The sequence below is a fragment of the Bos grunniens genome, chromosome 18 (assembly GCF_055505025.1).
Source record: "Bos grunniens cultivar Pamir isolate PY7600 chromosome 18, Bosgru_T2T1.0, whole genome shotgun sequence".
NCBI classification, from domain to species: domain Eukaryota; kingdom Metazoa; phylum Chordata; class Mammalia; order Artiodactyla; family Bovidae; genus Bos; species Bos grunniens.
This window is the reverse complement of record NC_141182.1, coordinates 22,289,715-22,314,945: the sequence shown is the minus strand read 5'-3', so window position 1 is coordinate 22,314,945 and position 25,231 is coordinate 22,289,715. Positions and strand designations below refer to the sequence as shown.

The 25,231-nt window shown below is 41.7% G+C and overlaps 1 protein-coding gene and 1 long non-coding RNA gene across 14 annotated transcripts in view; one reads left to right on the top strand and one right to left on the bottom strand.

Annotated features, from left to right (window-relative positions):
• FTO (FTO alpha-ketoglutarate dependent dioxygenase) overlaps window positions 1-25,231 on the bottom strand; it is a 422,958-nt gene that overhangs the window by 279,854 nt on the left and 117,873 nt on the right. For all 13 annotated transcript variants that reach the window (XM_086350693.1, XM_086350688.1, XM_086350689.1 and 10 more), the window contains one exon: window positions 15,293-15,920. In XM_086350693.1, coding sequence (XP_086206819.1) covers window positions 15,293-15,920 — 628 coding nt within the window. The remainder of the gene's footprint in view (window positions 1-15,292; window positions 15,921-25,231) is intronic.
• LOC147353226 (uncharacterized) lies at window positions 20,717-22,704 on the top strand. Its single transcript, XR_015145484.1, has 3 exons — window positions 20,717-20,850; window positions 21,256-21,360; window positions 22,564-22,704. It is a non-coding gene; the product is annotated as an uncharacterized LOC147353226 (long non-coding RNA).

The following is a 25,231-nucleotide window of genomic DNA, read 5'->3' as shown; positions in this document are numbered from 1 at the left end:
CACTTCACTAGACTTTAAACCACTAGACTCTGGTCTTCAAATGCAGGGTCCATTTTTCTGTTTCATCCACATTTAGAACTCCACATTGGAAGAATTGATGCCGAAGCTGAATACTCTGGCCACCTGATGCGAAGAGCCTGGAAAAGATCCTGATGCTAGGAAAGACTGAAGGCAAAAGGAGAGGGGTGACAGAGGATGAGATGGCTAGATAGCATCACCGACTCAATGGCCATGACTTTGAGCTAACTCCAGTAGATACTGAAGGACAGGGAAGTCTGCGTGCTACAGTCCATGGGGTTGCAAAGAATTGGATATGACTTAGCAGCTGAACAACTGGCATATAAATGACATCCAATGAACATTTGTTCTAAATTGCCTACTTAAACATAGTATGCTCTCTCAGTTCACACCATTCATGGTCTTTACTGTGCAAGATGACAGGAAAAGAAAATGTTAATTATGGCAGGGGGTGGGCGAATAACAAATGCAAATAAGTCAAATAATGTAATAATAAAGTATGACACTGCTGAATTAGCACAGTTCTCAACATTCAAGAAATCTAAAGGACAGGTTCAATGCAGGCTAGAACAAGTAGAACAAAATTCTTAGAGATGATCAAACTTGAAAGACAAGTATGGTTTAGACTCACAGAGGGCAGAATACAAAAGATGTAAATTTTATGCAATCAAAATGAACAATAAAACACCTTTTACTTAGGCAGCATCACATCCAGCATGTCACATACACAATCCGAAAGTTACCTGCATCCCAGATGGCATATATTCAAATACAGAGTCCTTAAATTCTGAACATCTTACACTCTATCTAGTATCTGTAAACCAGCATCAGGGACAGAAAGAGAAAGAAAAAAAGGACCTGCCCTTTATAACTATTCATTCCCATTACTTCACACAGGTATGGTGAAAAAAGACACACCAGAAAAACAAGTTCAGGTGTCGTCAAAGAAGGAATGCTACTGAAGTTTTTAAGGACACATCCAACTGTGGATAGTCTTCAATTCCCTAAGTTTGAATCTAAAATCTGATACTGCCATAGGAACAGGATTTTACCTTCTGTCCTATCTGTTGTTATTTATGATATATATTTTCTCAAATACTCTGTGGTTAAGAGCAATTTCTGGCTAGATTCTTTAAAATCACAGAGTTTAAAAGTTCAATGCCATTTTCTGGGTTAATCCAAAATACATTTTAAAGAGAATCCTCTGGAACAGGGTTGACAAATACCTTACATATCAGAAGAAAGTGAAAGTCATTCAGTCGTGTCCAACTCTGCAACTCCATGAACTGAATAGTCCATGGAATTCTCCAGGCTAGAATACTGGAGTGGGTAGCTGTTCCTTTCTCCAGAGGATCTTCCCAACCCAGGGATCAAACCCACATCTCCCGCATGGCAGGCTGATCCTTTACCGTCTGAGCCACCAGGGAAGCCCAAGAATACTGGAGTGGATAGCCTATTCCTTCCCCAGCCTATCCCTTCCCTATCTTCCCACCCAGGAATCAAACAGGGGTCTCCTGAATTGCAGGTAGAGTCTTTACCAGCTGAGCTACAAAGGACACAGTGAATTTACCAGCTGTAGCTTTTTTGAGGTCTGGTGGTGAATCACTCTAAGCTCAGCAGGATAGAGTGGTATGATCGATTATTGATGTCTGTCACAGCACTAGAATAGGTAGTTAGCAGCACCTGAACTAGATATGTGCTGCCCATGTCTAATGATATTCACCAACAAGTGTCTAATGATATTCACCAACAAGTGTCTAATAACATTCACCAACAAGTTCTTGGTGGTGGTGTTCAGTTGCCAAGTCTTGACCAACTTTTTGCAACTTTATGGGCTGCAGCATACCAGGCTTCCCTGTCCTTTGCTATCTCCCGGAGTTTGCTCAAATACATGTCCATTGAGTCAGTGATGCTATCTAAGCATCTCGTCCTCTGCCACTCTCTTCTCCTTTTGCCTTCAGTCTTTTCCAGCATCAGGGTCTTTTCCAATGAGTTGACTCTTCTCCTCAGGTGGTCAAAGTATGACAGGAAGTTCTTCATTATACATAATTATACCTGAAAAGACCAGCACTTCTAAATTAGATCCTATGGACCAGAAAAGAGTTCTCAAAGGTATATAGCCTGACCTGTACAATATTTTCTGATTGAATCTAAATTAGCTGCCTACTGATAAAAGTGCTTTGCCTAAAATACCAATTTCCAGCTATTCTTTAAAAAAAACAATAACTTGTCTAGGTTCACACTGCTAGTAAGCACAATTCAATTTAGGTCTGTCTGACTCTGAAGCTTATTCTTTTTTTTTTTTTTTAACATAGATTTATTCATTTATGTGACTGTGCCCAGTCTTAGTTGCAGGGATCGAACCTGGGCCCCATGCATTGTGAGCTCAGAGTCTTAGCCACTGGACCACCAGGAAGTTGCTCCAGCTACTCGTGAATTACAAACTCAGGTCTCACTGAGCCGGTCACAAGTGGCCATAAGTAAGAAGTAGCTGCATCTTTCAGACAAGGCACAAGTGGCAGTTCCGTCAGCCACGTGACTCCATTGGATACCTGCCTGGCCCCCGACAGGCATTCAAGTCCGTGAACCCCACTCTAGCCCATAGGCAAATCGGTCCCATCACCTGCTTCTGTGAAGTTTAACAAGAATAGTCAGGCCCGTTCACTGACATCCTATCCACAGCTGCTTTCACACACAACAACATGGTTGAGTAGCTAAGACACAGACCAGAGGCCTCTGGAGTTGAAAATCTTTATTATCTGGTCCTTTATACAGAAAGTGTTTGCCGACTCCTGCTCTATAGGCTTGGTATCTGTGATGTGATAGAGATGTGCACAGCACACATTAGTGAGGAAGCTGAGACTGAATACAATAATCACGATGTAGGACTTCCCTAGCAGCCCAACAGTTAGGATCCGTGCTTCCACTACAGACGGTGTGGGTTCAATCCCTGGTCAGGGAGCTAAGACCCCACATGCCACGCAGTGTGGCCAAAATGTTAAAAAAAAAATGTAGAAAAAAGATGATGTAATGTGACTAATACCAACTAATTCACGTGACTAATACCAACATACAACATAATAAAGCAATAATACTCAATTATTTGATAAGCAGATTGATTTAACAAAAGAATATTAATAAGAAAAATCAGTATTTATTATCTTTTATACTATAAGTCTTCAGGCTGCTTTATTCTAGAGGGTCCCAATGATAATAGCTGTAGCTTGTAGCCCAAGAAAAAGAATTGTTGTTTAGTTTCTAAGTCATGTCTAACTCTTTTGCAATCCCATGGACTGTAGCCTGCCAGGATCCTCTGTCCATGGGATTTCCCAGAGAAGAATACTGGAGTGGGTTGCCATTTCCTTCTCCGAGGGATCTTCAAGATCCAGGGATTGAAACCACATCTCCTGCTTAGCAGGTGGATATTTTTACCAGTGAGCCACCTGGGAAGCCCAAGGAAAAGAATAGAGACATTTTAAGAAGGTTTTTTTGTACATCCATCTCTGGTCAAATCAACAACTTGAAAAAGAAATGAGTTTTAAACTACAAAGACAACCATTTTAAGGAGGTTTTTGATGCCACCGAGTATGGATGTTTACAGGCTAACAGGCTGGTTGACTACTTTCCCCTCTAACTTTCATCCTCACACTCTTCTCAATATGGCATCAATAAAGTCCTGAACGACAAAGAGAGACAGTAATTGCAATCAGTGTTGCCTGATGTCTCCCATAAATCCAGCACCTTTGAAATGTGCTCATTAAAATAATGTTTTGTTGAAGGTTTGTTTCCTCCGTGGGCTGGGAAGGGAGGAGGGAAGATGTATGTCTGATAAATTTTTTATTGCATAAATACAGTGTTGCTCACTTTCTCAATAAAATCAACTTGTAATTATTTATAGCAACTGCAACTGATTACTGTTTCCCTATGTTATTTTGGAAACAAGCAGAGGCAGTTGGCTCCTACTTGCCTTTGAACTTCAGCAACACTGAAAGGGTTTTATGTGTCTCGGTGTGTTCAGTGCATTCCCAGCTCCCACTAACCAAACGACTAAAGAAGTGAAAGATGTGACAAAACACAAAAGAATGTGAAATTTAACCGTCAGGTTTAAAATGTCCTAAACTCCAACCCCCAGGTTAACCAATTAATTTTCAGCTGCAATCAAGTATTACTTTTCCATGTGTACCTGTAAGATTTTTCTGTCACATCTTTAAAAGGCTTTAAGAAATAAAGGAGAAAAAAATAGCTAACTAGTTTTTTGAGAAAAAATTAATTCCATTTAATAAAAGATAAATGTCATCAAATATTTTGTGTGCATTCCCGGAGCTGTGTGCAAACCACTGTTACACAGACAACAAATACAGAAGCCTGAGCATGAAAGAAAAGATGACAGTTCTAATCAAGTAAAATATATCACATGAAATTTTCTACCATATTTAAAGCATAATACCATTAATATTCTATGGCAATAATTTTGCTGATGTGCAAATATATATGTGTGTGTGTGTAAATATATATATATACATATATTTCTCATCACCACACATTAAAAAAACAGCTCTATTTCCTATTTCTTATTGCCTTAGCTGGGGCTTCTCCTGTCTGCCGACATAGGAGACTTGGGTACACTCCCTGGGTCGAGAAGATTCCCTGGAGAAGGAAATGGCAACCTACTCCAGTATTCTTGCTTGGAGAATCCCATGGACAGAGGAGCCTGGCAGGCCACAGTCCATGCGGTCACAAAGAGTCAGACACAATCGAGCATGCACGCACGCACACTTGTGTTGCCTTAGCCAAGTGCTAACGTTTCTAAGACTCTGGCCCAGACAACAATTTCCTCTGCTTCCTTACCCCATACCTAGAGGGGCTTACACAGCAGGTCCCATCCTGTTCATGTCACAAATCTTGAGGCAGGAGAAACCCAGAAGTTGCAGAGGCTCAGCTGGTAGACAAAGGCTAAGGATGTTTTCTGTCCAGCACTGATCTATGACATTCCAGTGTCTGGGACCAGGAATCATTTCTCAAAATGGAGAAACACAAAAGGTGAAAGGGGAAAGGTATAAGGCTGGGAGACACACTCTGGAAGGGATATGGCAGGTGGATGTTTAGAAACATAATGATTCTTAGTGGTAAGAGTGTTACGGACTTCCCAGGTGGCTTAGTGGTAAAGAATTCACCTGCCAAGCAGGAGACACAGGTTTGATCCTGGGGTCAGGAAGATCCCCTGGAGAAGGGAATGGCTACCACTCCAGTATTCTTGCCTGGAGAATTCCATGGACAGAGGAGTCTGGGGGTCTACAGTCCATGGGGTTGCCAAGAGTCAGACATGACTTAGCAACTAAACAACAAAAACAGCAAAGGACTGTTACTTGAATGACATGGATTTGCAAGTGAAAAGGCTGAAGAGGTGGGGAAAGGCCCAAAGAGGCATGGCGGTTTCGTGAATCACGTAAGCAAGCTAGGCTCATGCTGAGGGCAGTGGCAGACACTGATGGTGACTTTTCCGTGGGTCAGATCTGTTTCCTAGAATGATCCCTCTGGAAGGTAGATGTTTCTAAGTGCTGACTTTGGATAATCTTTCTGGACAGGTTTCCAAAATAATGGCAAATGGCATAAGCCAGAGAACACTTGGGAAATATTCCTGAAGAAATTAAAAGATGTCTGCTCCTTGAAAGAAAAGCTATGACAAACCTAGACAGTGTATTAAAAAGCAGAGACATCACTTTGCCGACAAAGATCCATATAGCCAAAGCTATGGTTTTTCCAGTAGTCATGTATGGATGCGAGAGTTGGACCATAAAGAAGGCTGACTGCTGAAGAATTGATGTTTATGAACTGTGGTATTGGAGAAAACTCTTGAGAACCCCTTGGACTGCAAGATCAAAAAAGTCAATCCTAAAGGAAAACAACCCTGAATATTCACTGGAAGGACTGATGCTAAAGCTGAAGCTCCTTTTGGTATTCTTTGGCCACTTGATGTGAAGACCCAACTCATTGGAAAAGACCCTGATGCTGCAAATGATTGAGGGCAGGAGGAGAAGGGGATGACGAAGGATAAGATGGTTGGATGGCATCACTGATTCAATGGATACGAGTTTAAGCAAACTCTGGGAGAAAATGAAGGACAGGGGAGCCTGGCATGCTGCAGTCCCTGAGGTGGCAAAGAGTTGGACACGACTTAGCAACTAAACAACAATAACAACCTGAAGGTCTCTGCTCCTTGTAAAGAAGGGCTGGCCAAGAAGATTTCCTGGAAGAGCTCTACCAGTTAAAAATGCATTCCTTGATTGGCTGTGAGGAACAATCAGTCAAGCCAGCTGCTAACTCACAGCACACTCCTTAGCCACTGAGCAAGGTATGGTCTGAAGAAATAGAGAATTCAGAATTTTGAAGGAAAAAAAAACCCTTATCAATCTCAGCTCAAAATCCATGACAAGAAGCTGTTCTAACATGTCTCAAAAGCAGCAATTCAGGGACAAATGTAGTCCCCTGACACAGATAAATTATGAAATTAATTATAAGTTTTCTAGGATTTCATGAGAAATATTGAGAACTCTTTACCGAAAAAATCTGAAGCCTTTCAACAGGATGTCTGGCTCTGTCAGCTTCCAGATTAAGCATTTGGGAAAAAAAAATTTTAAGATATAAATATTCACATCATAGGAGAACCTCATTATATCATGTTTCATGGACATGGTGGAATAAAGTGAAAGTGAGAAGAGGAGAGAAAAATTGCTCTGGGGGTTCTTGGCTAAAGCTCTAAGACCATGACATTATTTAAAATAAAATATGAAATGAGAGGCTTCCCTGGTGGCTCAGTGGTAATGAACCCATATGCCAATGCAGGAGACGCGGGTTTGATCCCTGCGTCAGGAAGATCCCCTGGAGAAAGAAGTAGCAACCCACTTCAGTATTCTTGCCTGGAAAAATTCCATGGACAGAGAAGCCTGGCAGGCTACAGTCCATGGGGTCACAAAGAGTGGGACACAACTGAGTGACTGTACACACACACACACACACAGACACACACATAAAATGAGGAGAGGAAGCCGAAATGCTTCTCAAATAAACTTCCTTGAACCAGAGCTTCAAACAACAAAGGCTGCAATTCTGTGGGCAACCTCAGCAAAGTACAGAGTCATGGAGCCTTAGAGAAAACCTGGATGTTGAAAACAATATTGTTGTTGTTGTTTAGTCACTAAGTCACGTCTGACTCTTTTATGACCCCATGCACTGTAGCCCGCCAGGCCCCTCTGTCCGTGGGATTTCCCAGGCAAGAATACTGGAGTGGGTTGCCATATCCTTCTCCAGGGGATTTTCCCTACACAGGGATCAAACCCACGTCTCCTGCATTGGCAGGTGGGTTCTTTACTACTGAACCACCAGGGAAGACTGTAAACAGCATAGAAGACCACAATCAACCTGGATTAATAAAAAAAGAATAATTATTTGTTCACCTATCTTCAGGCAAAGCTTTCTATTTAACTAATTTGTTTTGCTTTGTTTCATTTTTAACCATTTTTGGCTGTGCTGGGTCTTCGTTGCAGCATCCAGGCTTCTCTAGTTGTAGTGCACAGGCTAAATTGTCCTGCAGCACGTGGGATCTTAGTTCCCTGACCAGGGACAGAAGGCACATCCCCTGCATTGGAAGGTGGATTCTTAACCACTGGACCACCAGGGAAGTCCCTAGGGCAAAGCTTTACCCATGTCCAAGGCACAGTTTCTCTCCTTCTCAAATCGCCTCCGTAAGAAAGAAAGTAGCCACAAAAGCTGGAGGCAGGCACTTGGGGGCCACAAGAAGTTTACCTCCCTCAAGAGAATAAAGCTACAGCTCAAAAAGAGCCAAAATATGAAGGGGGAGAAGTCTGAAGCTGGCCACACCATTACTGTTGAAACAAGGTGCCTGAAGCCAGCGAGACTGGTCTTAGTATTAAATAAAACAATTTCATATTGTCTTAAATGAACCTGTTTAGGCCAAGCATCTGCTATGTGCAATCTAAAGAATCTTAGTATTAAACAGACGTTGCAGCTGCAGAAATCAGTTATTGGACAATGGCCACAATGTAGTTAAATAGCATGAACTACTCAAGGACAAAAGATACCTACTGATTTGGGGCAAAAAAATACTGATTTGCATTATATGCACATACAAAGAAGGATCAAGACACAAACCATTCCTTCAAAGAGCTTACAATTCTAATTCAAATATGTATAAAACTAATATATGGCCTTAGAAGTTAAGATAGTGGTAACCAGTTGAAAGAGAAAGGTAAGATAACTTCTGAGAGTGGGTTACACTCTCAGTTTAAAAAATACAAAAAGATTAAAAACAAATAGATTAAAAAGATTAAAATACAAAAAAGATTAAAAAACAAGAGAATAAGTAACAAAATTACAGGAAACAGTCTGAGTATCAAAAAATATGGATTCTAGAGAGAAAAGAAAGCTGGAGAGGAAGAAATAATTAACAAAGTGATTCAAGAAAATATCCCACATTGAAGGACATGAGTTTCCTTCCAGATTGAAAGGACCCATCAAATGCCAGTATAATGGATGAAAAAAATATCACTGTGAATGTATAAAATATTAGGGGAAAACCCAATCAAAAAATCATTATCAAATAAGGGATAAAGAAAAAAAAAATCAGAGCTCACAACATGAACACTGGAAGATAAAAAGACACTGGTACATACGACGTCCCCAAAATTCTGAAGGAAAATTATTGTCCGTCAAGATTTCCTTATGTAAAGTATCTACACATGTCAATGCAGAATAAAGATAACTTGAGACGTTCAAGGTCTCCAAAATGTGCTTTCTAAATGCCCTTTCTTAAGATATCATTAGAGGATACTAATCTCTAATGCTTCACTAAAATAAAGAAAAAAATTAGGAAGAGCATGGGACTCAGGAATCTGAAACTCCAACAAAGTAGAGTCGATTATGTTGATAAGAACTCCCCAGATGGGACATCTGGGCTAGTCTGTGCCAATGAACCACCTCAAACTTCACATCCTACTTCATAAATTGCAGACTTTAAATATGTGCAGTTATTGTATATAAATGATGCTCCAATAAAGCTATGGAGAGAGGGGGGAAAGTCCACCCATTCTTATGGTCCTAGCCTTTTATCTTTTTAAAAGACACTTATTTATTTTATTTATTTGGCTGTATGATGCTGTGAAAGTGCTGCACTCAATATGCCAGCAAATTTGGAAAACTCAGCAGTGGCCACAGGACTGGAAAAGGTCAGTTTTCATTCCAATCCCAAAGAAAGGCAATGCCAAAGAATGCGGAAACTACCGCACAATTGCACTCATCTCACATGCTAGTAAAGTAATGCTCAAAATTCTCCAAGCCAGGCTTCAGCAATACGTGAACCATGAACTTCCAGATGTTCAAGCTGGTTTTAGAAAAGGCAGAGGAACCAGAGATCAAATTGCCAACATCCGCTGGATCATCAAAAAAGCAAGAGAGTTCCAGAAAAACATCGATTTCTGCTTTATTGACTAGGCCAAAGCCTTCGACTGTGTGGATCACAATAAACTGTGGAAAATTCTGAAAGAGATGGGAATACCAGACCACCTGACCTGCCTCTTGAGAAACCTATATGCAGGTCAGGAAGCAACAGTTAGAACTGGACATGGAACAACAGACTGGTTCCAAATAGGAAAAGAAGTACGTCAAGGCTGTATATCCCTGCTTATTTAACTTATATGCAGAGTACATCATGAGAAACCCTGGGCTGGAGGAAGCACAAGCTGGAATCAAGATTGCCGGGAGAAATATCAATAACCCCAGATATGCAGATGATACCACCCTGATGGCAGAAAGTGAAGAGGAACTAAAAAGCCTCTTGATGAAAGTGAAAGAGGAGAGTGAAAAAGTTGACTTAAAGCTCAACATTCAGAAAACTAAGATCATGGCATCCAGTCCCATCACTTCATGGGAAATAGATGGGGAAACAGTGGAAACAGCGTCAGACTTTATTTTGGGGGGCTCTAAAATCACTGCAGACAGTGACTGCAGTCATGAAATTGAAAGACACTTACTCCTTGGAAGGCAAGTTATGACCAACCTAGATAGCATATTGAAAAGCAGAGACATTACTTTGCCAATAAAGGTCTGTCTAGTCAAGGCTATGGTTTTTCCTGTGGTCATGTATGGATGTGAGAGTTTGACTGTGAAGAAAGCTGAGCGCCGAAGAATTGATGCTTTTGAACTGTGGTGTTGGAGAAGACTCTTGAGAGTCCCTTGGACTGCAAGAAGATCCAACCAGTCCATCCTAAAAGAGATCAGTCCTGGGTGTTCATCGGAAGGACTGATGCTGAAGCTGAAACTCCAATTCTTTGGCCACCTCATGGGAAGAGTTGACTCATTGGCAAAGACCATGATGCTGGGAGGGATTGGGAGCAGGAGGAGAAGGGGCCGACAGAGGATGAGATGGCTGGATGGTATCACCGACTCGATGGATATGAGTTTGGGTAAACGTCAGGAGTTGGTGATGGACAGGGAGGCCTGGTGTGCTGCAATTCATGGGGTTGCAAAGAGTCGGACATGACTGAGCAACTGAACTGAACTGAACCAGGTCTTAATTGCTTCCCAGATGGCTCCAATGGTAGAGAATTCACCTGCCAATGCAGGAAATGTAAGAGACAACCCAGGGTTCCATCCTTGGGTTGGAAACATCCCCTGGAGGCAACCCACTCCAGTATTCTTTCCTGGAGAATCCCATGGACAGAGGAGCCTGGAGGGCTGAGGTCCACGGGGTTGCAAAGAGTCGGACATGACTGAAACAAATTAGCACTGTCTTAATTGCAGTACTTGGGATCTCCCATCTTTGTTGCAGTATGTAGGATCTTTAGTTGTGGCATGTGGGATTTAGTTCCCTGGCCAGGGGTCAAATCTACCGCCCCTGCATTGAGAGCATTGAGTCTTAGCCACTGGACCACCAGGGAAACCCCTAGCCCTCTCTGGACAATTGGGAGATGCTGCTGCTGGGCTTCTTCTCTGACAGGCACTGCCATCTTTTCTGGGGAAAAGATATGGGACTCGATAGAACTGTGTCTCATCACCTCTGCCTCTTCTAACCTGATCCACCGTCTCTAGTCTGGACTACCCAATGGCCTACTGCAGCTCCCCTGCTTCCAGTCCTGCCTCCCTTCTACCCCTGCTGCAATGGCTCCCCATCCCGCTCCAAGGACAAGCCCAGGATTGTTATTATTAATACAATAGCCTCTCCTTATCTGCTGTTTCGCTTTCTGTGGTTTCAGTTACCCACAGTCAACAGCAATCTTGAAAATATCAAATGGAAAGTTACAGGGATAAACAGTTCCTAAGTTTTTAAGTTGCATGCCGTTCTGAGCAGCATGATGATATCCTGCTCTGTCCTGCCTGGAAAGTAACTCACCCCTTTGTCCAGTGGTGGGTAGTAGCCCTCTGGTTATCAGGTCAATTGTCATGGTATTGCAGTGCCTGCATTCCAGTAAGCTTGCATTACTGGATCCAGCACTTGCATTCCCTTACTATACTTAGCAATGATCCCAAAGCATAAGAACACTGATGCTGGCAATCCCAATAGGCCACAGAGAAGTTGTAAAGTGCTTCCTTTAAGTGAAAAGGTGAACATTCTCAACTTAGTATGGAAAGAAAAAGAGCTGTATGCCAATGTTTCTAACATCTATGGTAAGAACAAATCTTCTACCTGTGAAGTCGTGAAGAAGGAAAAATAAATTTAAGCTAGTTTTGCTGTTGCACCTCAAACTCCAAATGTTACGGTGACAGTGAGTGATAAGTGGTTAGTTAAGATAGGCAAGGTACGAAATCTGTACAATATGATACTTTAAGAGAGAAACCAGAACTCTTATTATGGTATAATTGTTATATTTTATTATTAGTTATAGTTGTTAATCTCTTACTGTGCCTAATTTATAAATTCAGCTTCATCATAGGTATGGATGTATAGGAGAAAACACAATCTACATAGGGTTCAGTACTGTCCATGGTTTCAGGAAACCAGAGGGTCTTGGAAGGCATCCCCTGTCGATGGGGGGGGCCTCCTGTTCCCAGGTGGTGTTAGTGGTAAAGAACAGTCTGCCAGTTCAGGAGATGTAAGAGACCCAGGTTTTATCCCTGGGTTGGGAAGATCCCCTGGAGGAGGGCATGGCCACTCACTCCAGTATTCTTGCCTGGAGAATCCCATGGACAGAGGAGCCTGGAGGGCTACAGTCCATGGACTCACGAAGAGTTGGATGCAACAGAGCAACTTAGCACATACTGTAGCAGTGTTAGAAGGTCCTATCTTCTGCCACCTAGTCTTCTGACCCCTAGTCTTCCAGTCTGTCTTCACCTCTATTACTTCACCTCTTCTCTGCCTCTCTTCCATCCATACTTGTTGCTTCTGAAACATCCCAAAGTCATGTCCCATCTCTGAGTCTTCACAATTCATTCATATGCTCCTCCCAATCTTTGCTCCAAGGTTACCCAACTGAAGGAAGGCTAACTTTCCTATTTAAAACTGTAAGCCTGTGCCTTACCTTTGCAATATATATAAGCTTATTTGTTTCTTTCCTGTCTCTCCTTGCTAAAACATAGCTCCACGAGGGCAACAATTTTTGTTCACTGTCATATTCTCAGTATCTAGAAGAGTGCTTGGCAAACAGTAGATGCGTACTGTTAATTGAATAAATAATTGCATGGGGGTTAAAAAAATGTGACTTATAAGATCAAACAAGTTTTACTGAGCAGTGGAAGTGACTTCAGAAACAACGAACACAGATATGGCATGACACGCTGAAATAAACAAGATCAAATGAGCTTTGAGACCTTAGATAGGGATGCTGTGAGGCTAAGGGGAAAAAAAAAATTTTTTTTTAAGTTATGAGTGCTCTAAAACTTCTAGCTGTAATTATAACCTAGCTTTTCCTGGTCTCAAAGACAGCTAAGAAGTATAAAGCTACTCACTTTGAAATAAAGACTTAAGAATTATGGAAACAAATGTCCACGCTTCAGTGGATTCAGCTTTCCCAGGGTCAGAGACATGGGATCGAACCCATGTTTCCTGTGTCTCGTGCATCTCCTGCATTGGCAGGCAAATTCTTTACCACTGAACCACCAGGGAAGCCCAGCTATACTGTAGAGGTAGGAAATACCCGCTCACAAAGCATTTAGCCTTAGCTGTTAGGACTCTGAAGCCAGATGGTCTGAGTTCAAATCCTAGCTCTGCTGATCATAGCTGTATAACCATGGAAAAGTTCACCATCCTCCTGCACCTCAGTTTCCTCATATGTAAAATGAGGATAACAGTAGTACTTCATTCACAGAGTTGCAAAAATAACATCAGTAAATAAATGTAAAATGCTTCTACCAGTGCCTGGCACACAGTAGGTGCTCAATAAATGAGGGCTCCCAGTATTGCTACTATTATGAGATTGAGTTCTGGGAACTTTGGGGATTAAGAACACAAAGGAATTACCCTGCCCCTATAGATCTGCATTCTGCAGTTCCCTCGTCTAGGTGATAAGCGCAAGGACGAAGCTTTATGTACTTAGGTTTATTTGTATAGTTTATCAGTCTTAACTACTCCCAACCACAGAAACAGTCATTAAAAATTTTCATTCCTCTCCACAAGATATTCTAGGTTTCAAAAACTATTTGATCACCCACGCTCTGGGAGTACAATAGGACTATTAAACAGAAAGGCTGAGAGCATGCAGGAGCACAAAGACATCTTTGTAGCTGTTTGAGCTATCACATACCACTGCCTCGGTTTCAGAGAGTTGCCTCCTTAAGAAAGAAACTAGCAAACTCCATTGTTCGTTAACATCAGAGTTCTTGGATGTGATAGTTCTTAAATCCCTGGCAAGACCTTATTAAAGATCAGAGGTTCGCGGTTCTTTCCATTAGGAAAGCATCAAATCTCCTGCAAGCAATTTTCCTAGGTCAGCATCATTATTTGAGATGCCAGTGAAACTAGTAAATTTTCTAACTGCTAAACTAGTTCCTTGATCCTGGCCAAAGACCAAAGGTAAAGGTGGAAAACATTTTAGCTATCCAGAGGAAATTTTTGAGACTGGGAAATGGTAAGATAGAGAGCAAGCAAGGACAGTTTCTTTTTGAAAATCCCTTTTCTAAAACAGTTGTCTTAGTAAATAAGAGTCAAATAACAACAAAATCCAATTAAAAAACAAGCTTTCAGGAAACAATGGCCCTTAAAAGTTCCAGTTGATTCCCGATGGTATATCTAGAACTCTGGTTTTCCAAGCATTTTTCAGTGAACAAGAAGAGAGAAACTGGCAAAAGAGCTAATGGCTGTTCTTCAGTCACCCAGTTGTGTCCGACTCTTTGCAACCCCATGGACTGCAGCATGCCAGGCCTCCCTCTCCATCACCAAAAGAGCTAACACTACGTCTTATATTCCTTTGCCAAATGATCAGGCAAAGAAGTCAGCAAAGGTCACTCTGTCCTTGATTTGCCCACCTACCTTTTTTATAATCCTGTTCTGAAAAACACTGGGGACCTTCAAAACACAGAACCTGAACAATCAGAGAAGGAAAATTTGTGCAGACCACAGAAAAGGTAGCCTGTGATCTTTGCTCCAAGGGCACCAGGTTTCAGAAACTGCAAGAACAGGCTGGCCACAGAAACCCTCTCAGGTCTAAAACTGCAGAACTGATGGGGGGGCGAGGGGGGCGGGCTAGAGATACTCCTGAAAATAGAGGTCTGTCAGCTTATAAAACCCACCTCAGCTGTTTCTGATGAGGAAGGACAGTAGTCAAAACTGGAGGAAGCCAAGAACAAGTCCACAGTTGACAAATCACTCCCTTCAAGACAGCAATGTCAATTGTAATAAAACGTTTTGGCAAGACTGGAAATGTACACCTGTGGGAACCTGGAAGGATTTGACAGATTTTTGTTTTCCTGGCCCTTTATCAGCAAGTCAATTATAACAACTGTACAATCTACTCTGAGCTTTAGAAAAAGGCAGCTGGGTGTGTGAAACCAAGATGCGGCTCTCCAGGGCTTGGGAAAGACAATGACAAGCAGCGCTTACGAGGGAAAATATTCTGAGCACAGGATAACAATGAGCCAAATAGCACAAATGGATGAGAAAGAAGCATTTTCTGTAGATATATGGGCGCAGCAAACCTTAGAAGGACACACATCTACGTACACACACACACACACAAACACACGCACGCATATCCAATCATATCTCCAGAGCCTGCGCGACTCTGGTCATGTTATGTTCGGGGCTGCTTCTTCATAGAGCAGACTGTACCTTCACAGCTATAACTGTACACTGCCACCGCTGACCTGTCCACCAGATTTTCATCATGATGCCAGCTCACGGCCATTTTCCCCATGCCAAAATACGGTTCCTCTTTCAGGTATGGCATCTTCTGGGGATCCATGAAATTCAACAAAGTGACGTTGTACGCTGCTCGGTTCTTCATGTCAATCTCATCGTGCCCGTCAAAGGAGGACCCCATGCCAACCCTGGGGAAATCTGGACCTATGCACACTGGCACGGCATCGATGTTGGCTTTCTCCTTGGCAGCAAGCTCTTCCAAAGCCTGGATGGTCTCTACCTGCAGGTAGCTGTTGAGCTTGAGGAACGTTTGACAGGCGGCAGCTATTTCGGCCTCATTGTACTTTGCATCAGAGCCTTTCACGGGCCAGGGTACCGTGAAGAGCCTGGTGTTCAGGTACTTGTAGGTGCAGCCGGGGTTACCAATGAGGATGCGAGAGACTGGAGTGAGCAAGTCTTTGCCCTGGATCCTCACCAGATCCCGAAATAAACAGCCGTGCTTGTGCAGCGTGAGAAAGGCTTGTTGAACCTCTTTATGGAGCAACTCAGGCACGCTGGCAGCTTCTCGGAGAATTAGTTTAGGATATTTCAGTTGCCACTAGAACAAAAGCAAAGCAAAAATATGTGTTTATGGAGAGCTATAATTTTATTATTTCAAAAGTGTGTTTCTTCATAAGCCTCAGGAGAATAAAAAAGACTGTCAGGGGTATTTCTAAACACATATCTCTCTAGCCTAAAATAGAAAACTAAGTCATCAACTCTCCACCAAAGAGTTTTAGGTCCAAGCTCCATTACAGACAATTATAAACAAAAGTTTATGAGTTTGAGAAAACTCCAGGAGACAGTGAAGGACAGGGAAGCCTGGCGTGCTGCAGTCCATGGGGTTGCAAAGAGTCAGACAAGACTGAGCGACTGAACAGCAACAACATAAATAAAACGATAATAATGATTTGGTCTTTGGTCTTCCAAGCTCCCTCTGTGACCATTTCTCCCCACCCTCAACCTGTCTTCCAGCTTTGGCCTTCCAAAACAACACAACCTGATTAATTGCTGCTTAACACCTGTTTTTTTAAGGGCTTACCAAGTGTTGTGTACTATTCAAAATGATTTATACATACCAACTCATTTACTTCTTACAACTTTATGTGGAGGTACTATTATTAATATTATCTCCAGGTCATAGATGAGAATACTGAGGCAGAGAGACATTCCAAAAACTTGGGGACTTCTCTGGTGGTCCAGTGGTTAAGATTCCACACTTCCAATGCAGGGGTCATGGGTTCAATTCCTGCTCAGGGAACTAAGATCCCACATGGCACATGGCACAGCCAAATTAAAAAATAATAAATAAAATAAATAAAAACTCGCCCAAAGTCACAAGGACTGATAATAGGAGAGCTGGAATTTAAAACCTGCAGGCTTCAGAGTCAAGCTCCAGAAGCATGAGCTCTTAACCACAAGATTGCACAGCCTCTCAATAAATGAAAAACTGGCTTCTGCTTCAATGCTTTCACTGAAAGAGAAATAACTTTTCTTTGTGAGTCAGACACTGAGTCCCATGAACACAAAAGCCATGATAGTTTTGCTTCCAACTATAATATGAGTACCCAGGATGTACTCAGTAAATACTGGCTGAATGAATGGATGAGACATCCCACTGCAATTTAGAAAGATGTAATAATTCTACTGGTTTCACCAGAGGAGAGCACTATAAGATAATGTCCTCCCATAACATGGAAACACAGGGATTTATTGATGCAGTTTAGGACTTCATTCACTTTTCAGCCAATCAGCTCCCTGATTCTACACAGTGAAATTGAGTTTTTTTCAAACCAAAGCCCAGGATCTCACATTACCCCCAGAAAGTGTCATCTGACTGGTGCCTTTTCAGTATTGTACTGCCTACCATTTTTGACAGTTTTCTTCTACATCTTCATTCAGTAATCATTTATATGCTCAACAGGGCAAGACCATTTATTTTTCCATACATTTTTTTCATTCAATGTATGTCTGTAGAGCATATACCACACACTACACAGAAATAAGGTTCCTGGCCTCACAGAGCTTTTTATTATACCAAATCATACAAATGAAGAACGATTCCAAGTTGTCTTAAGTACTTGGACAGAAACAAATGAGTGGAAAATCTGTCATTGGAGAAGGAAAGACATTCTTGGAGCCAGCCTATAGACTGAGCTCTTTAGGAAAAGAAGGTACAGGCCGTGAGATGAACTAGAGAAAGACCTTCCATGAAGAGGGACCGAAACCTACAAAGACACTGAGGATGGAGACCAGCCTATTCTAGAGACAAAAATAAGACCTGTTTTACCAAAGCAAAAGAGCCCAAGGCAGAGTGACTTGCACTAAAGATGAAGAGGAAGGCACAGCTGGATCACACAGAGCCTGGGAAGGCAAAGTAAGGACTCTAGATATCACTCTTGAGTGCGTTGGAGGACGTCAAAGGGCAAAGAACAATTTGATTTATGTTGTGTTTGTTTTTTTTTTTAATTTGGGGTAAAGTTGCTTTACAATGTTGTGTTCGTTTCTGCTGTATAACAAAGTGAAGCAGCTATATACATACGTATATCCTCTCCCTCTTGGATCTCCCTCCCACCAAGCCCTCATCCCATCAATCTAGGTCACCAGAGAGCACCAGGCAGCGCTCCCTGTGTTACATGGTTGATTTACATTTCATAAAAATCACTCTTAATTAAAATAGTGGGCATGGATTGGAAAGAGGCAAATGTCAAAGTGGAAAACTCTGCTGCTATTACAACCATCCAGGAGAAAAATGATAATGGGTCTGGATTAGAGATGGAGATAAATGAACAGGTAAAACATGTATCTTGTAGGCAGATCAAATGGAAACACTATGAATTAGCTGTGAGGAATTAAGAAGGGAAAAAAGTGGCAGATGACTTTTCCAGACTCTGGACTTAATAACTGAACAGTTTTCTGAGTTTTTTATTTGTTTGCTGTTTCAAATATTTATATGGCTGCACCAGGTCAAGATCTTCAGTTGTGGCATGTGAATTCTTAGTTGCGGCACGTGGGATCTAGTTCCCTGACCAGGGGCTGAGCTTGGGCTCCCTGCACTGGAAGCGAGGAGTCTTAGCCACTGGACCACCAGGGAAGTCCCAATTTACTATTTCTTTTTAAATAAGAAAGACTGAGGTAAAGCAAAACAGGTAGAAGGACAGGAAGGAATGAGGAGCTTTACTCTGAAGCTATAGCCAAGAAGATGGCAACAAAATCTTCAGGTGGAAATAAGGAGGCAACTGCAGACATACATCAGGATCTCAGAGGAGAGTGTGGCCAGGGAACTTAAGGGGGGTGCCATCAGCACGCCACACAGTTGATTTTTAAAGAATGGGAATGACTGAGGTCTCCTAAGGGAACAGCACAAACCCAGAAGGAAACCCGAAGCCACTTTCTGAGTCACAAAGACTCAGCAAAGGAGAACTTTGAGGTGGAAAACCAGGAGAGTGTATGAATGCAAAAGCCAAGAAGAGAGGAGCATTTCAAGAAAGATGGACACGTCAACTATGTCAGCTTCCCCTAAGAGACAAAGTGACATGGGGAAAAAATTATCCACTAGACTGAAAAGCATGAAAATCACTGATGACAATGACCAGGGTCATTTCAACAGAGTGAGGGGGACAAGAGCCTGATGGGGGTCAGCTGGGGATGAAAGAGGAGGTGGCAGAGATGGCATTTGTCTGTTGGCATGGTTTTGCTACGGTAGGGAAGAGCAAAACAGACTTGATGCAGGGGAAGGCTAGACCACGGGGCGACTTTTGACAATGGAAGAGAAAAAGGTACACTAGGGTTTGTCAGCGTGCTCAGGGGAACGACAGGGGAAGAAGAAGATGGTACAGAAGACAGGGTGACTGACTACAGGAGCAAAGTCGCTGAGCACTTGAGCAGGGGGATATCTAATGGAGGATGGACATTCAGGGAGGGTTTATTTGAGTAAGGGACCTGGAGGATGAGAAGGATCTGCCAGGTACAAAGTTGGGGGAAAGAGAATGCCTTGAAGGGGAAGTACTGAAGTCCTGGGCTCTTGAGGCCAAAGAAAAAGAAGCACGTGTGATCCAAGGCAAGAGGAACAAGAGTTACCAGTGAAAAAAAAAACTTTTTTAATACTTTCCCATGTCATTATTATTGTTATATTTTTAGTGTTGTTTTTAATGTTAAGGTATTTATATGTGATCCTCATATGGTTATGTGAATTTCCCAGGTCTTTAGAGTTATAATTCCCCTGTGTTAAATATAACTTCATTAGTCTCTAGGCCCAATCTGCATTGAACAATAGCAGCGAGAGTGTATGCGTGTGTATTATTTCCAGGCTTCTTCCTCTCTCAGTCCCAGAGGGAGTGTGTTTCAAAACCAAGTTCCTGGGAACAATCTTCCTTTCCTTTAATGTTTTATACTAAGGATTATTTAAAGAACACTGGAATTGTTAAGAAAGTACGGAGAAACTTCCTTTTAATCACTGCTGCTAGCTAACTGTGCTTCCAGTATACTGAGGCCTCAGGGACCTTGCTCAGAGAGTAGCCAGTTTAGCAATAAAATTAGGGTTACTGCTCATGGCTCCAGAATGTTCTGTCTCTTGTTTATTGGATTATGCTGCACTCCTCATGGGCTGTGTAAACAGAAAGTATGTCTCTGTGCCTGCTGTTCTACTGGGATAAACGAGGTATAGAAGCCAGAACTCCTAAATGGATCCTGGCAGTCTCCGTGGTAGTGCACAGCGATGCCACCTAACCTGCTGCCTGTCACTCTGCAATCAGATCTAACACAGGCTCTCTGCAAAGCAGGGTAGTCCTACCATGCTTTCCTAGTCACTGCCCCACATTTAGATTTGAGTGATTCATCCCCCTCCTCTGTGCTTCCTCAAACTTACTGCATCCCTTCTACTATGCCTTGCCTTCCTGATCAGGCAGAATAGAGTAGATAACGCTGGAGTGACAGAAAGCCCTCAAATCTTAGTGGCTTCACCCAGTGATATTGATCATTTTACATACTGTTTGCGGGCTGGCAGAGAATTACTGTCCAGTAAAGCAGTAACTCAGGGATCCAAGCAGCCACCAAGTGGTTATGCTGAAAGGGAAAAGAGGGTTTGGCAGGGTCTGGCACTGCCAGTGAAACACTCCAGGCTAGAAGTGACGGCCGCCTTCTATCACTGGACAGAGACAGTCACGTGTTTCATCCAGGATGAGAGGACCGGAAGTGTAATTCTGCAGAGTCGGGTGATGGGGAAGGGGTGGAGAACCGTTTGGCAATCAGCTCTAAGGATCGGCACACATTCTGAACTAGTGATTCATTTCAGATTTTCATTGAACTGCCCCTCCTTCATCTCTGCAATGCCCCCTGACACTCACTCATCTGCCTATTATCAAATTTACAGTCTTATCTGAATGCAAGTCTGCTTCTCTTTCCAGCCTATTTCAGAATTGCTGCTGTTGTTGTTCAGTTGCTAAGTCGTATCCCACTTTGCAACCCCATCAGGCCCATCAGGCTCCTCTGTAAGTAACACATTTTAAAAGGATTTTTTAGAATATGTTTTAGAGCTAATGCTGTATGAGAAATTAGTAACAATATATTTAGACAATAGGGTCATAGTTTCATACAAAGAAAAATGGTATATGTGAAAATAAGAAAAGAAGATTTGGAAAAAAACAGAGCCAAAATTTTCTGGTAGTTCTCTCTGGGTAATGCACTTGGATGTAAGTTTAATTTTTTTCTTTAGACATCTGTATAATTTTCAAATTTTCAAAAATAAATGCAGAACACTTCTTAAATCAGAAAAGATGTTACATTTGAAAATTCTTAATTTCAAATAGCTAATTCTTAATTTCGAATAATACAACATCTCTTGCATGTGCCAGGAGGTTCTTTTTGATGACTCTAAATTTTCAAAATATTTCAAGATATCTTCTGCTGCTGCCGCCACTAAGTCACTTCAGTCATGTCTGACTCTGTGCGACGCCACAGACAGCAGCCCACCAGGCTCCGCTGTCCCTGGGATTCTCTAGGTAAGAGTACTGGAGTGGGGTGCCATTGCCTTCTCCGCAAGATATCTTCTGGTACTGTCTAAATCTGACTTGGCATGTTGCTCAATGCTCTAGGAAATTTTGATTTTACCACAAGGAATACAAATAACAATAACTAACTAATTTTGTCATAATCTGCAAAAATGCAGGAGAAAACTTCTCCAAACCTAAATTTAAATATCCTCTCTTATTATCTATGACATAATTAGATGGGTGCTTGACACATAAAAGTGCCATGAAGCGCTTGTTAAATTTTTCTTTAAAGACAACAATGGGTAAAGAAATGCACATTAAATATTGTAATTCAAGAAATGAACACTAGATGAATTTTAGAAAAGAATTGAACATTAAATAATTTAATATTAATTCTTTAAACAATGGGTAAAGAAATGAACATTAAATATTGTAATTCAAGAAATGAACATTAGATGAATTTTGGAAAAGAATTGAACATTAAATAATTTAATATTAATTCACTCCATCAAACAAATAAGTCCACTTTCCATTTTGGACAGGTACAAGTAGAACATCAGATATCACACAATAATTTGGAACACCTGTTGGCAGATTTTCAAATACGTTAGAATTTTTGGTTGTTATTTAATGCCATTAAAGTTTTTCCAGGGAGTGTACGGTTATGTAATTATAATATTAGCAGTTATCTGGTCACATAATACATTCCTTAAGATCTATAAAAGATTCTATGACATAAATGATGAATACATATTAAAAGTTTAGTAAGTATTTGGAAAGGTATTTTTCTAATTGAAGTACAGTTGATTTACAATATTGTGTTAGTTTCAAGTATATAGCAAAGTGATTCAGTTTTTTATATATATATATATGTTATATGTATTATTTTTCAGATTATTTTCCAATATAGGCTATCATAAGATATTGAATACAGTTCCCTGAGCTATGCACTGTGTCCTTGCTGTTTATCTATTTTATTATAGTAGTGTAATTCCTAATTTATCCCTCCCCCTATGGCGTTTGTTTTCTGTGTCTGTCAGTCTATTTCTGTTTTGTAAACTGGAAAGGTATTTTAGATATAAGTTGCCAACATGCCAGACCTTTATCAAGGGCTGAAAGATATGGAATGTTAGCTTCTCTGGAGCATAAGCTTTATTTTCTACCTATTTTAAACCATTATATAAAAATTCTCCTTCTTCCTCTTATATCAAGGGATGGTTCTGAAAGAATTTCATCATATGCTGAAGTCAAGACATGGTATTGAATAAGGTACCAGTTCACAGGAGGCTCTCCTAAACGAAGACCAATGGAACTCAACCTTTCCTAGAGTGAAATAAAATTTAAAACCTTCAAGTGATCTGGGAAATGGACTTCATTTAACTGCCAGGACACTCTGATTTCATGGGAGTATATTTCTAATCTGGCTGTTAATAAATTTTGCCAGTTAACACTTTATTTTGCACTCTATAGAAATTCACACTATATCAATCACAATATTTTCTACAAGATTTTCACTGTAAATTACGTATGACTTGGCAGCCATCCCAGGACAAATGGGCTAGACACTTATTTGGTCCAGCCCCCCGGCTGCAAGATGCTGAGCTGTCTCCCAAAGGAGGCGGGCGATCTTCCCAAGGCACTGCCTAAGCCTTGCAACAGTTCCCACAAAGAGTCTTGTGAACACGCTACAAAGTACACTACAAACTGAGACAACATGTCGGTTCACTCATTCATTCAGTAGTTCATTTTGAATTTATTTAGAATTTACTGAATATTTATTTGTACCAAACACTGCATAAAGTGCCATAAATATAATGATAAAAACAAGTTAGGTCCCATTTTATAGCATCTCATAGTTTAACAGTAGAAATAGAAATAAGAACCAAGAGTTAGAGATCTCAGACTTTTCACAACAGAAGTATGAATATACTACTCTGGGAGCAGGGAATAAATGATTAGGAATGGAGTCTGGAAAATCCTTCCACAAACAAAATTGTTCTTTGTGGTGCGCATGTGCTCAGTCATGTCTGACTCCTGTGACCCCCTGGACTGTAGCCCGCTGGGCTTCTCTGTCCATGGGATTCTCCAGGCAAGGATACTAGAGTGGGTTGCCATGCCCTCCTCCAGGGGATCTTCCCAACCCAGGGATGGAACTGCCACCCACATGGAAGATGGATTCTTTACCATCTGAGCACCAGGGAAGCCCATATATGTGTGCGTATATATATATACACACACATACTATATTTAGTATATATTTATACACTATGAATATAAACTATATACACTTCATTGTTGTTGTCTAGCTGCTAAATTGTGTCTGATTCTTTGCAACCCCACGGACTGTAGCCCACCAGGCTCCTCTGTCCATGGGATTTCCCAGGCAAGAATACTGGAGTGGGTTGCCCTTTCCTTCTCCAGGGGATCTCTCTGACCCACGGATTGAACCCACGTCTCCTGCATTTCAGGCAGATTCTTTACCACTAAGCCACCAAAGAAGCACCATATAGTTCATTATGCATATGTATATAGAGAGTATTTTATTTATTCATTAATTACTTGTTTATTTAGTAAAATATATTTATTTTATAGTTTAGATTGTGTATTGCTGTATTATGGTGTATTCATGCATTTTAGAATGTGATACGTGCTATGGAGAAAAACAAACCCAAGTAAGTAGGATAGGAGCGTCAGGGCTGAATTTTACACAGGATGGGCAGAGGAGGCTTCTGATGAGGTGACATCTGAGCCAAGGAAGGCAAGAAATGAGCACACAAGCCCTGCAGACACCTGGGGGCAAAGAGAGTTCCAGGCTGAGGAACGTTAAGTGCAAAGGCCTTGGGGCAAGAGTGTGCTCGGTTTATTCCAGGAAGAGCTAGAATGCCAGAGTGGGAGGGGAGGGGCCAGGGCAAGCAGGAAATGAGGGGAGGGAAGTCAGAGACAGGTTTTGCCATGCTCCGTAAGTAACCATCAGGACTTAGGCTTTTACTCTGAAAAGATGGGAAGCCATGAAGGGCTTTGAGCAAGAAAATCTAATGAGCTGCTCTATTTATTTATTTTTGATGTGGACTATTTCTAAGTCTTTATTGAGTTTGCTACAACATTGCTTCTGTTTTATCTTCTGGTTTTCTGGTCCCAAGGCATGTGGAAACCCACCTCCCTGACCAGGGCTCGAACCCGCACCCCCTGGATTGGAAGGCAAACCACTGGACCACCGAGGAAGCATGAGTTGATTTATGCTTTAAGAAGAAAACTACTACTGATGCTGTGTTAAAACAAACTGGACATGGAGGCAAAAGAAATTAGGAAACCACTGCAACCACTCAAGAGAGGGAAACGGAGGCAGCTTTTGCCACAATGCACGTGGCAGCGGTAGTGAAAAGCGCTCTGATATTGAAAATAACACAAGTGGGACTTCCTGGTATCAACACAGAAGAGACTTAAGTAAGGAAAACTTTAAGGATGAGTAGATGCTCACCAGATAGAAAAGGGGCTGAGGGTACTCTAGACCCAGGGGACAAGAGACACAAGAGCATGAAAGGATGGCAGGGCACGGTAGAGCCAAGAGCTAGTGAGAAACTCTGTCTGACCGGAGCTGGAGGCTGGTCACAACATCAGGCAAAGCAGTGGAGACTAGACCAGCAGAGGTAATTTGGGACCACAGCATATGCAGAGGAGTTTGGACTTGACCTCAGAGGCAAGAGAGACCCAACCAAATTTACAAAGCAAGGAATGACAAGTCTGCCATATTTGGGGGCTTCCCTGGTGGCTCAGTTGGTAAAGAATCTGCCTGCAATGTAGGAGACCCAGTGGTACAGTTCATGGAGTCGCAAAGAGTCAGACACAATTGAAGCGACTTAGCACGTACGCAACCTATTCC